This window comes from Dendropsophus ebraccatus, chromosome 1, assembly GCF_027789765.1.
Source record: "Dendropsophus ebraccatus isolate aDenEbr1 chromosome 1, aDenEbr1.pat, whole genome shotgun sequence".
Lineage (NCBI taxonomy): Eukaryota > Metazoa > Chordata > Amphibia > Anura > Hylidae > Dendropsophus > Dendropsophus ebraccatus.
Genome location: NC_091454.1, coordinates 167,550,886 through 167,564,493, shown reverse-complemented (window position 1 = coordinate 167,564,493; position 13,608 = coordinate 167,550,886). Strand labels below are relative to the sequence as shown.

Below are 13,608 nucleotides of genomic sequence, written 5' to 3'. Positions count from 1 at the left end.
CATACAGACTCCATGCATGTGTTGCCCTGATTGGATTTCAGCATAACAATGACAACTGAGCCACCCTGCTGTCCTTAGAGACAAAATCCTGTAGATGTGGTTGAGGCACAGTTTATATAAATGTCACACCCTTTTCTTACTGAAAATAATTTACCTACAACACCAGGTGAACCTTTATTAGGACAGTATAATTGGGCTGCTGGAAAATGTCATGTGTTAGTATGTGAACTGAACATTGGTGTAGCGATGTAACTAGCAATGTCATTTTTTTCCCATTAGGATTTCCACTAGATAAAGCTGTTGCTTATTCAAAGCTGCGCAATCCATTCTTGATCAATGATTTAGATATGCAGTATTTCATCCAGGACAGGTAAGTTATTGTCTGTCATCTGTTAAAGGGGTTATCCAGCGCTACAAAAACATGGCCACTTTTCCCCCTACTGTTGTCTCCAGTTCAGCTGCGGTTTGCAATTAAGCTCCATTTACTTCAATGGAACTGAGTTTTAAAACCCCACCCAAACTGGAGACAACAGTAGGGGGAATGTTTTTGTAGCACTGGATAACCCCTTTAATTACACACTTTTTTTTGCTACTGGTTTATGTACCTCGCAGCACTCTTATCAGGCATCCTTCCTCCAGGCTGTGTCGTCCTGCTCTGTATGCTGAACAGAGATTCTTTCCATAAAATGGAGGGCCATGTCCATCCCTTGTTGTCCTCCATAGGCATATACAGGCTCAGTGGAGGATACAAGGGGAGGGGCATGGCCACATGCTCCTTCATGCCGGACATCTTAAGGACAGAATCGCTATTTAGCATAAAGAGCAGGACGGCACAGGCAAGAGGAGGGGTGCCCACACAAGTTGCTGTTGGCAGTAAGTGACAAAGGTGAAGGTGGAGGGGAGTGAACAATCCTTGTTAGAGATGGTCTTGAAGAGGTGCATGGGTTGAGACCACCGCATTTGAAATCAATTGTGACAATGATACTCTCTGACACACTTGCTGTCAGAAAGTTCAGGTAACAATTAAAACAGTTTAAATGCTGCTGATATCACAGACCTCTGGTTGCTACTGCACAGTGCTTGCGGGTTCAGAGATGTGACATTATAGGCCCATTTAGCCAACTTATTACTGTTGCATATGAGTAAATATAAAATAGTATTAAAAAAAAAACAAAAAAAAAACTTTTTATATATTTATTTTAGTGTCAAAAATATGGAAACACACACAGGCCTCTTTGCTGCCAACCTTCCTACCAGGAACTGCAGGGCTGTCCAAACCCTTGTCCCCACTCTCCTGCTCTGATCCAGCGCTGCTGCACAGAGAATGCCATTGATACAGAGCACCCTTGCCTTTAGATGCTGTCTGTCAGTAATCTGTCTGCACTGCAACCTTTGCAGATAGTAGGCAGTCCTGCAGTTCCCATGAAAAAGCACAGATAGAGTACACACCACACATTGTTTATGCACACAAATTGACTTTATTACAAAAATTAACAACACCAACATGGTTAAAAAAAAATGGATCAAAAATAAAAAATCAATGGATATCATGGAAAAGACTGAAAAAATAACCATAGTTTTCCCCAAGAGAACTACCCCAATAATATAAATGTACTATGAATGCGTAAATAAATACAGAACTGATCATAAATACAGTACACAAACACTATATACAAAAAAGAGACCTAATCCTCTCCCTCGTGGTAACCTGGCAATGTCCTACACAGATAAATATTAAAATGCTGCAGTACTGTGCGTGTGCGTGTTTACAGTCCTGCAGTTCCGGAGATGAACATCGGTGGCAGCAGAGAAGACAGTGTCACCACTTACCCATGGCACTGAACAAATAATATTAGATAAATTGTTCCTCCCCAACCCTATTTGCCATGTAGTCCTAAACCTAAATAAGGTTACATTTAAAGGTAAAATAGGCCCTTTATTATTGGTGTTATAGCAACATCATATGCATGGCAGAGCTAAAGGATTTGTTTGTGTGTGTGTGTGTGTGTGTGTGTGTGTGTGTGTGTGTGTATATGTTGGGGGGGGCGGGGGGTAAATATTATTCATAGGATAAACAGCATTAAGACACAGCATAAAAAATTTTCAAAACATTTTTTTTTCTATTTCTTTCTATCTCTCCCTAAAAAGGCTCGAAGAATGAATTAAAATCTGCTCCAGTTATAAGCAATTATAAAGCCTAATGTGTACTGCAAAAAAAGAATAAAAAAAATGGTTAGACTAAGGCTAGGTTTACATTACGTTTTTGCAGTCTGTTTTAAAAAAAAAAAAAAATCAGATAAAAAACGAATACATTTGTGTGCATCTGTTTTGATATGTTTTTCCATTAACTTACATTCTAAAAAAGGATCAAAATGAATCAGTTTTTTTAACGTACACAAAAATGTAGACTACTGAGTTTTTTTGTATGTTAAAAAAACCTTTTCAAAGTCAATGAAAAAACAGATCAAAACGGATGCACACAAAGTTATCCATTTTTTCATCTTTTTTTTGTAAAAACAAATGAAAAAAACCCAGCCTAACCTGTAGAATGCAGCATTTCAAAAGATGAAATTTCCTGCTAGACATGAAGGGGTTAAACACACATCAGTAATGTATAAATAACTAGTAATATAGTAATGAAACGTTCGTTACAGAGTATTAAAGGGGTTGTCTCTAGTAAACGACTCCTGTCCATATGTCTTATTAGGACAAATGAACATCATGGAGAGGGGTTCCGTATTTAGGACTTCCCTCTATGAGCCTCAAACCTACTCCCATTCTCCTAAACTTCAGTCATTCCTTTATTTTGTGAATGGTTACTGATCTGCAGATGCAGCAGGGAAGATGCTTGGCTGGCTGCTGCTTTCCCAAGCAAAATCAGCTGTTTGCCAGGAATGCCTGGAGGTGGGCACAGGGCGGTCAGCTGATATATGATTGACACATCAAGAAAAGAATAAAACCAAAAGGGAAGCTTGTTAAGTCCCTTGATTTGACAACTTCTTTATATATGCATCTTGGGTAACCAGACAACTACAATTTCTGCACTGTTCTTCACATAGATTTCCCATTGTTTTAAATGGAAAATATTCCTCCAGTTGCCTACTACATCAAAATACCCTAAAAACCGCCAAAGCTTTTTAGTATGTGACTTTACCCTTTGCTTTCTTTACCTGATTTTATATTAGACTGGGCAAAACATTATTGGATTTTTTCCCCCATTTTGTTATTTTTTAAAATTTTGTTATTTTTTAAAAAACATTCAGGGAGGAGGTGGCTAAACAAAACAACTGGAATTTACCTCCCTGGCTCCAGCGCTTGGGTCCACTCTCCTCTGCTTCGGTTCCCCGTCCCCGGCCGCTACTTGGTCTAAGCAGGGACCCAGGAGGTGACATGTAAGGCCTGCTCAGACAGTTTACCATGACCCTAGGACCACCATATGAGTTTTAAAAAAAAAAACAACTTTATCTGTCAGCTCTATGTCTTGCTTAGAGCTGCAATGACAGGTACATACAACAAATGATACCTGTATCTTAGCTGAGGGCTGTTTGCAAAGTTATAAAATTATGTTTTCCTTTCAAGTTCAAGTTTCATAGAGGCTGCGCTGAGCTACATTATGCACATCTCCTGCTTCCCCCACCCATCTCTGCTTTGTCCTGTATGATTAATGTACAGGGCACAGTGCTGGAATCCAAGCAGGGAGGAGTGGAGGAGGGAGCAGGCATGTATGCTGCGGCTCTGCACAGTTTCTATGACACTTGAGTTGTGAGCATGATATAGAGCCAACAGATTCCTTTTAACTATCTGCCATAATATGCAGCTTTTACCATCATTGAAGGAGTACTTATATGTTATATTACATTGTAATCTGATATATCATTTTTGCTTTTATATTACAGGGAATTTCTTTGTTATAATATATTGTGTATTTAATTGTTTAGTCTCCCTTGAATCTGCAGTTTATCTACAGTTGTAGACAGTAGGATCCCTATATCCCTATGAATGTAGCAACTTTTAAAATAATCAAACTTTTTTTATTCAATTATGCAGTGATGTCCTGGTTTCAGCATTCGTTTCTTTGTCCCAAAAATTCCCTTTATGCCTTCTTTATGACATAGGCAGGGAGCCCCCCCTCTCTCTTTGTGGGAAATTTTAAGAAGGGGCTAGCTTTATGGCTCAGTTCATTAGCTGGGCAGGCTCAGCTACTACTACTCCCTGGTTGAATTGTAATGATTGTGAAAGTGGAGCTGAGGGGACTAGAAGAGGAGCACACCGGGACATAATAAAGTATATCAGTGAATACAATCAATTTTACATAGAAACATATTATAAACATAAACAAGATGTTCAGACATAAGCAGATGTAAAATATCAATTTCTGTGGAATATTTCACTCTAATTTTTTTTGGTTCTTTTTTATCGGTAGGAGGGAAGTATATCGCATTTTACAGCAGGAAGGAATAGATCTTCCACGTTACGCTGTGCTTAACAGAGATCCTGACAAGCCAGATGGTGAGTTCACATTTCACATCATGTATATGGCTGCTAAACTTACCTGTGAAAAACTAACTGTACTCCTGGGGCCTGGCTGTCACTGGAGGCAGAGTAATATCTTGTGTTGCTCTTATATTTTCTCTTATACTTAAAGAAGCACTGCTTTATTTTTTATTCATTATGCAGCTAGTCAGACAATATATAATTCAGCTAGTATTACCTAACTTAGTTGTTCCTTTCCATCTGAAAATTCCTGGAATCCTTCCCTCCAGTTGAGTTGTATTGATGACCCCCTGAAAATGGCATGTGTTTCTGTGCTTTCACTGGGGTCACCAACTCAGCCAGCAGAACTTACTATATGATCTGTATTGTCCTCAAAGCGACAATATCACCTCTGTGACAAGGCTCCATTAATTCTAAAGGAGCCGCGTCACAGAGGGAAGGGTCTGTTCACGTAAAAAACAGTGAAGCGATGTACTAGTGGTAAATTCGCTTTGAAGATATATAAAGGTTTATAACAGAGGACATATAGAGCATTATTTTCAATCAAGATGGTTGCTGATCAGAGGTAACATGACCCAGATGCAGTAAGGGTACGTTCTCTTCTGATTTGGTGTAGATTTTATGCTACAGCTTTCAGCTATTTATTTATCTTGGTTAAATATGCCAGGCATTACCTATTTGTAAACTTACCCTAAAGAAATGTATGGAGCCGCAATGACACAGCAAGAATAGTGGGTGTGCATTATAGGTTTAAAGAAAATTGCAGGAGGGCTTCTTTAAAGCAGTTCACTCCCCCCCCCCCCCCTCCCTCCCGGTAGCCTGTGGCATGTATACTTACAGAAGATGATCGGTGTCCCGCGGCGTAGCTCCGGTCCCGTCCCGCGGTGTCGTTCAAATCCGGCGCGCTCACTTCCCGCTGGCTGCTGTCAGTCCTCTGCTCTGTCCTGTCATTATACGCCGGAAGTCACTCGTTTCCATGCATTCTCTATGGAAGCGCGTGACTTCCGGCGTTCAAATTACAAGGCCGAGAAGAGGAGTCACAGCACCGGTGGAAGTGAGCGCGCGCTGGATTTGTACGGCACTGCGGGACCGGAGCTAGGCCGCGGGACACCGATCATCTTCTGTAAGTATACATGCCACAGGCTACCGTGGGGGGCCCAAAAAAAAAAAGTGAACTGCTTCTTTAAGACTCAGGGGTCTTAATACACAAAGGGCTTCTTTGTAATTATAAGCTGACTTAAAAAATCTTTCCATCTGTATTCTTTATTCAATCTGATCTGTGTCATTTTTCAGCATTTTATATATTTTGTCATTCTTAAAAGCACGGCTATATTATTGATACGTTTGAGCAAGTTTTATTTATGTATTTCTGGTATAAATTAATTGAAAAATACAGTACCTCATGACTCATCTGACACCTTAGTGTTTTTCTGTGTTGTTGCATTAAAACCTGGAATTAAAAAGAATTTCTACAAAACATTCCAGATTGTTACGGTGAAATGAGAAAAAAAATGCCTCCCTTAAAAAGTAAATTAGTAAAAACAATATAGTTCTGAGATCATATGTATTCACTCCCTTCTAGTTATGGAGAAATGTAGATCATCCCCAGAGTACCATTAAGAGCATTGTTTGGGGTAACTTTTTTTAAAAGCATGCTCAGGCAGCTGGTCAACATAATAAACAAAAAAAACTGTTCTTGGTTTCCTGGCTTTCTCACCATTGCGGTCATGGAGGCTATGTTAAAGGGTCTTATGTCATGAAGCTTTTCCACCATTTTTTCTTTAATTAGAAAAAAAAGTAGAAGATTGAAACCCTTGCTCCATACTCCACAATTGGCTGTGCACACTGTTTATGGTTATAGTGTATGCTGTATACAAGGAGTGACTTTTCCATTGATTGGCCTGAGCGTCTGTGTTAATAAAGCTCAGACTTTGAAGAAAAAAATAATAATTTGAGACTTTATCCATAGAGTGTAACCTAGTGGAAGGTGAAGACCAAGTAGAAGTGAATGGAGAGATCTTCCCTAAGCCTTTTGTAGAGAAGCCAGTTAGTGCCGAAGATCACAATGTATACATCTATTACCCAACTTCAGCAGGAGGTGGCAGCCAGAGGCTCTTCAGGAAGGTATGGAGTTGGAAATTTAAAAGCTTCAGACTTTGATTTCTTAAATGATGTTTTATCTAATAGAAAAATATTAACAACATATACACTGTATTCATGGCTGCACTGTCCACGAGGCAAATAGCAGCTCTCGCCTCAGGCTTTGCTCCATTAGGACTGCAGGGGACAGCAATTTAGCCTCCAGACCTGCAGTCCTGCACATTCCTACTCGCACCTATGCCAAAGGAATTATTATACATTACATCTGTAAAGTGTTTTTGCCAAAACTCGTGGGAAACCCCCCCCCCCACCACCACCACATAACCACCATGTACAGTCAACCATTAAAAAGTTATTTTTAATGACAGTGACTCTTTAAAGTGCTTACAAAGCTCTGAATCATACTTTACAGTTTTTTTTGCCTGTGACTGTATGGAAAAACTGAGAAGATAATGACTGCCTCTGGTTACATCAGAGCTGTGCGGGCTGTGGCTGCGGGAGAGGATGATGGCAGAGGGATGCTCAGTGTCCCTCCAGTGCCCTGTGTCCCCCTGCCATCATCCTCTCCAGCAGCCACAGCTCGCACAGCTCTGGGAGTCGGGTCGTGACATCACCATTTTATCCAGTGAAGCCTTGATGCAGTAGTAAGTGCAGGGAAAAAAGCACTTTATAAGCATTTCCCGTAATTAGTGTATTTTGGTAATTTGTATAACTTATGGGGGGCAATATAATACTTTAATAAAAATTTTCGTAACACTTCTCCTTTAACTATTTCCATGGCTCCTAATGAGAATGAATGGAGCTCCATTCAAACAGGATACTCAAGATTCCAGTGCTTAGACCCCCATGATCAGCTAGTTATAATTTTTACAGATGGATATCGCCCTTACTGGTAGCACGCTAAGGCATGTACACGTGTGTATTACATCATGTGGTGCTCATACTTGATACTGAATAAATTGAGATAATTTGAATGTTTTATTTTTATTTTTATAATTTGCTTATCACGAAGATCTGTCCTGTGGTTTCCATAATTTCATGTCTTTTCCTTCTGGTGTTCCAGCTTCCATGTTCAGTAGGCATGTTTATTGCACTAAGCATATGGTATTTGCAGCACTACTTTTCATGTACTGTACTGTTACTTTATACCCATTAAATATTGCGTAACCTGTAATATTTTGTGTGGTTTTCCCATTGTTTATTATTATTACAGATTGGCAGCCGCAGCAGTGTTTATTCTCCAGAGAGCAGTGTTAGGAAGACTGGATCCTATATTTATGAAGAATTCATGCCAACTGATGGCACTGATGTTAAGGTACAAAGTACTCCATCTACCTTGCTTTCTGGTTACCTGGCAGTGAGAAAAAAGCCCTTTTTATTATTAATCTTTATGTGTCATTTAGGTATATACGGTTGGGCCAGATTATGCTCATGCAGAGGCCCGCAAGTCTCCAGCTCTGGATGGGAAAGTGGAGCGCGACAGTGAGGGGAAAGAAATCCGATATCCGGTCATGTTGACTGCCATGGAAAAGCTGGTTGCTCGTAAAGTCTGTTTGGCCTTTAAGGTAAATGCAAGTTATTTTTTATGAGTTATGACTCAAAAGATCAGATAAAAACTTATATACTCCCTGTAGTCTGATAACTATACGGGGTGTTGAGGATGGAGTTGCCCCTGGCTGGAAAAATGCAAGTAAGGAGGATTAGTGACAGAACACAGATTTCCAAGTGATTTAATAGTGCAGATTTCTTACTTCACTATGCTTCATTGTGCAATGTTGGCTGCACCATCCAACCTCTATCGAGCTTCATAAAAGCTGCATACGGCATCTAAAATGCCTGGAGCTTGTAAATGAAGGTGTCCCTATTTTATAAAAAGCAGAGGTGTACGGGACACCGCTTGTCAGATTGTATTTTCACTTATACTTGGTTTGTGGGTAATTCATCAATATATGACTGTGTTTGTGTTTTCAGCAAACTGTCTGCGGCTTTGACTTGCTAAGAGCCAACGGGCACTCTTTTGTTTGTGATGTCAACGGTTTCAGTTTTGTAAAGAACTCTATGAAATACTACGATGACTGTGCCAAAATACTCGGGTATGTGTATAGCTTTTTTCTTATATGGACTGTTATTAAATAATACAGTAAAACCTTTATAAAGGAGGAGTTATCCTTTGGCATGAAGAAGGTTAGAGCACTTAAAGTAAAAAAGAAAAAACATTGCTGACTACTACTGTTTAGCCCTGAGTATCTACACTGCTAAGCACAGCTTGTTAATTATTTAAGCGGAGGCGCGCAATGCATCGCATTGACACACTAAGACTGGATTCTGAGTGTTGTCCATCGGGCTCCATGCGGAATTCCGCTTGTAGACCTACAGTACATGTAAAGGTTGTAATACATGGCCAGAGATGTGGTGTAATCAAGCCTATTACACTGATCAATATTTGTGTGCCCAGGGCTGCACGAATGTTATTAGCAATGTTCATGCCGCCCTTTTCTTTTTTATAGCCATAGCCCCCCACATCTATTACGTAAAAAGATGTATGGAAGCAGCATATTTTTTCTGACTGGTATAAAGTGAATGATCAGCTGACAAGTGAGTGTTTTTTCACTTGTCTGCTTATCGCTGGCTCTGTTATATGGGAAAATATTTGGGGTCACATTTGACAAATCACTCCGTATAACATGGCATTTAGATAGTGGCCAAACACTGGTTTCGAGAAGAGCTATTTCTCCTGCTTCTACGTTTGGCTGAGCATGTGTTCAGGAAAAATACTAAGGAGCTAAGCTGAATCCAGACCTTCCCCCCCCATATCTTCCCCCAGAGCAGTAGTATTACGCAGGTGAAATCCAGCATGCCCAATCCTTCTCTCTCCTGGCATCATCTGCTGTAGAATAGTTGGAAAGCCCTATATATATATGTGTTCAAATGGTTTGGTTTATTTCTCTCACAAAGTGCATTAGCGACGTTTCAGCTCAATCCTCATGAGCTTTTCTCAACACAGCTTGAGAAAATAAACCAAACCATTTGAACAAGAGCTGTATTGGAGTGCCGCAGTGATTTTCTTCTATTGTATGCATTCATACCCACGGTCCTCAAGGGTATATGCTGCTGGCACCAACCGCATTATTTTTCTCGAGTGCCGCGTCCACCTTTTTACCTATATATATATATATATATATATATATATATATATATAATTATATATATAATATATGTATGTGTGTGTGTATATATATATATATATATATATATATATATATATATATATATATATATATAAATATATATGTGTGTGTGTGTGTGTGTATATAATTAGATGGGTGAGTGCTAGGTTCAGGTGACACATGTCTGTTGTGTATTTGTGCGTCTATACACACATGTATAGGTCTGTAAAAATATTTTATGATAATATTCACTGTGAATGCGCCACTACAATATATGTGTATATGTCTAAGTATATAAAATATAATATAATTATTATATAATATTGTACTATAATCTTTATTTGGCATCAATTCAGCTAACAGGTTCGCTCACATATATTTTTAGGAATATAATAATGAGGGAACTTGCTCCACAGTTCCAAATTCCCTGGTCTATCCCAACAGAGGCAGAGGATATACCGATTGTACCAACTACATCTGGCACAATGTAAGTGGCATTATACCCATCTTTGGTTCTCTTTAGTTTGTTTAAAATTAGCTGAGATTGTATGGTGTTATTTTTAAAGTGTCAAAAAAATAGTCTTTATGAACTGAATCTGATACATAAGTAAAGCTGGGTCAAAGAGGTAGTGACTCTCCTTAAAGGGGTAGTGCACCAAAAAAATTTTTCTTTCAAATCAACTGCTGCCATGAAGTGCCAGAGATTTGTAATTTACTTCTATTAAAAAATCTCAAGCCTTCCAGTACTTATCAGCTGCTGTATGCCCAACAGGAAGTGGTATTATTTCCAGTCTGGAGAGCAGGAGAGGTTTTCTATGGGGATTTGCTCCTTCTCTGGACAGTTCCTGACATGGACAGAGGAAGCAACAGAGAGCACTGTGTCAGACAGGAAAGAAAACACCACTTCCTGCTGGACACACAGCAGCTGATAAGTACTGGAAGGCTTGAGATTTTTTAATAGAAGTAAATTACAAATCTCTGGCACTTCATGGCAGCAGTTGATTTAAAAGAAAAAAAAAATTGGTGCACTACCCCTTTAAGGAGAGCCTGTCATAAAGACATGTTGAGACTTACAGACCATTGCTGCTCCACTACCTCCTACACCTCTTGAGCAAAGTGAGTAAAGCTGACAATACACCTTAGATGAATAGTGGCTAAACTTGCAGATTTCAGTGGGACTGGCTGATCATCTGATGTGTATGGGGCGACTCTCACCTGACAGGCTGATGTCGGGGAAATAAGAAATTTTTGTTTAAGGGAAATAGGTGTCTGGCAGCAGTTTATTACTTTATTTTTTCTAGTCAAGCGTGCATGTATATGGGCACCTCTTACTCTTCTATATGTAAGACTATATAAAACCTGATTAAAGGATCTCAAAGGCAAATGTCAGGAATTTTAGGGATTGGGCTGTCAGAAATAAACTGACTTCTCTTACCCTGTCCCTTTAATGAAAATACATGCACACTCAACTGAGGTGAGCGCCGATGATAATAATGGGCAAACAAGAATTTGGCTATTATCTCTCTTAAAGGGGTACCCTGATGTTCGATAAAGAAAATGGAAATGCTGCAGAAGCATATGACAGTTCTTGCCTGTGTACCCTGAAAACCCATTTTATTGGGTGGACCATATTTTCAGTCTGCAATTTTCTGTCCACAATCCGCAAAATTTTGTTCATATTGCATCTGTAGTATCCTCCATATCATCCATATTTTTATGACACTAGATAGAACTTTGGATCCGTATTTTTTTACAGAGGTAAACTAGACTTCTGTTGGTGTCTGTGCTGCATTTTGATCTGGACTAGGACATTACAAGGTTCTGAAAGTCATAAGGATGTCAGAGTTTGTAAACTAGTTTACAGTGTAATAAAACCTGTAAGTTGAAGACTAAAGCCGCATAATACCTTTGGCTGGACGGGAGCCAGGAAGGTAAGTATGTGTTGTTTTATTTTTATTCATCCCCTCCCTGGGTGTAAAAATAAAAGGTTGTCCAGGCAGGACTGTTTTTTAAAGACTCTTACATAATGTACATGTACTTATACTGTATATTCAATGTTAACTGTGTACTTTATGCAATAATTTAGGATGGAATTGCGATGTGTAATTGCAATAATTCGTCATGGAGATCGGACGCCAAAGCAGAAGATGAAGATGGAAGTCCGGCATGCTAGGTAATGACAAAATTGCTGCTTTTACTTAGCTTGAAAATGATGGCTTTTCTTATTGTGTACTTGTAGCGGGGACATATAATAACTCAGGACATTGGTATTTGAAGATTGTCAAGAAAACTATGTGGGCAGCAGAGAAGTGGCTTCTTATGTACAGGGAGCACTCATCAGCTGCATAAGCCCTTTTTACAGCAATGTCTTTATTTCATCTTTCTGCCTTTCCTTTGCCTTCAGGTTTTTTGAATTATTTGAACATCATGACGGTTACAAAACAGGAAAGCTCAAGCTAAAGAAGCCCGAGCAACTACAGGTACATTAGTGCCAGAAAGGACACAAAGACCTCAAAATTATAGTCTGTAGCTGTGGCTGAACATATGCTTTATGGGAGTATTACTTGTAACAGTAATTCAACCCTCTCAACCTACTCTAATAAATTACAATAAAGTATGGCTAAGGGTATAATTATTCAATGAACCACACAATTTGAGGATTTTTTCTAGCTTTAGGAAAAAATATAAATTATCTACTTTTTGGTCCAAAATAATGGATAGGATTGACTCAATTTTTAAAGTGACACTGTTACCCCCTTTTTGCATTCTGACTTCTCTACACAGGTGTAAAAGGTAAATTTAGCAGGCTTCATACCTTATTTTATATGATACGTTATGGTGCTTGTTCAAGTAAAAAGTGATCTTTTATCAACTGCAGATTGTGCTAAGTGGGCGGGGCTTCAGGACAACAGCATCACTTAGCCCCGCCTACGGCACCACCGTGTTAGGCACATAGGCCTCGCCGACCATTGGAACAGGCTGGCCTAAAGGTTTAGGCCCCACCCCCCTAGGACGGCCCATACCAATGGCCTATGTGTCGATGATGTCACATAGGGGCGGGGCACATGGTAACACTGTGGGCGGAGCTAAGTGGTGCTGTTGCTGTGAAGCCCCGCCCACTTAGCACAATCTGCAGTTGATAAAAGATCACTTTTTACTTGAACAAGCACCATGACGTATGATATAAAGTAAGGTATGAAAACTGCTAAATTTACCCATTACAACTGTGTAGAGAAGTCAAAATGCAAAAAGGGGGTTATAGTGCCACTTTAAAGAGGACCTGTCACCCGTGATGATGGCACTCAGCCCGTCCCACCCCCCGTGGAGCCCCGGAGGTGAGCGTGCGCTGTATGCTAAGTACCTGAGATGAGTTCCATGCTTATAGAGAATGACTGGAGCAGTCATTTTCTATGGGCATTGGACTCTTCTCTGCTGAGTGCGCGCACGGCTTCCGACGGTGATATCTCCTTTGCAGGACCGGGACTTGCAGGAAAGGGTAAGTATCCGGTGCTCTACCGGGGGGTCGCGCGGTCTCGGCGCTGTCATACCAAGTGACAGGTTCCCTTTAAATTTCCAATCACTCAGGCCCTGACTGTCACATGTTTAGGCTGGGTTCACACACAGTATATTTCAGGCAGTATTTGGTCCTTATGTCAGGTCCTCATAGCAACCAAAACCATGAGTGGATTAAAAACACAGGAAGGCTCTGTTCACACAATGTTGTAATTGAGTGGATGGCCGCCATATAACAGTAAATAACGGCCATTATTTCAATATAACAGCCGTTGTTTTAAAATAACAGCAAATATTTGCCATTAAATGATGGCCATCCACTCAATTACAACAT

The 13,608-nt window shown here is 39.8% G+C and overlaps 1 protein-coding gene across 13 annotated transcripts in view; it reads left to right on the top strand.

Annotated features, from left to right (window-relative positions):
• The window catches only part of PPIP5K1 (diphosphoinositol pentakisphosphate kinase 1), a 147,916-nt gene that overhangs the window by 36,679 nt on the left and 97,629 nt on the right, over positions 1–13,608 (top strand). For all 13 annotated transcript variants that reach the window (XM_069983920.1, XM_069983927.1, XM_069983992.1 and 10 more), the window contains 9 exons: positions 280–370; positions 4,424–4,509; positions 6,464–6,618; positions 7,808–7,909; positions 7,998–8,159; positions 8,566–8,687; positions 10,147–10,248; positions 11,848–11,934; positions 12,166–12,241. In XM_069983920.1, coding sequence (XP_069840021.1) covers positions 280–370; positions 4,424–4,509; positions 6,464–6,618; positions 7,808–7,909; positions 7,998–8,159; positions 8,566–8,687; positions 10,147–10,248; positions 11,848–11,934; positions 12,166–12,241 — 983 coding nt within the window. The remainder of the gene's footprint in view (positions 1–279; positions 371–4,423; positions 4,510–6,463; positions 6,619–7,807; positions 7,910–7,997; positions 8,160–8,565; positions 8,688–10,146; positions 10,249–11,847; positions 11,935–12,165; positions 12,242–13,608) is intronic.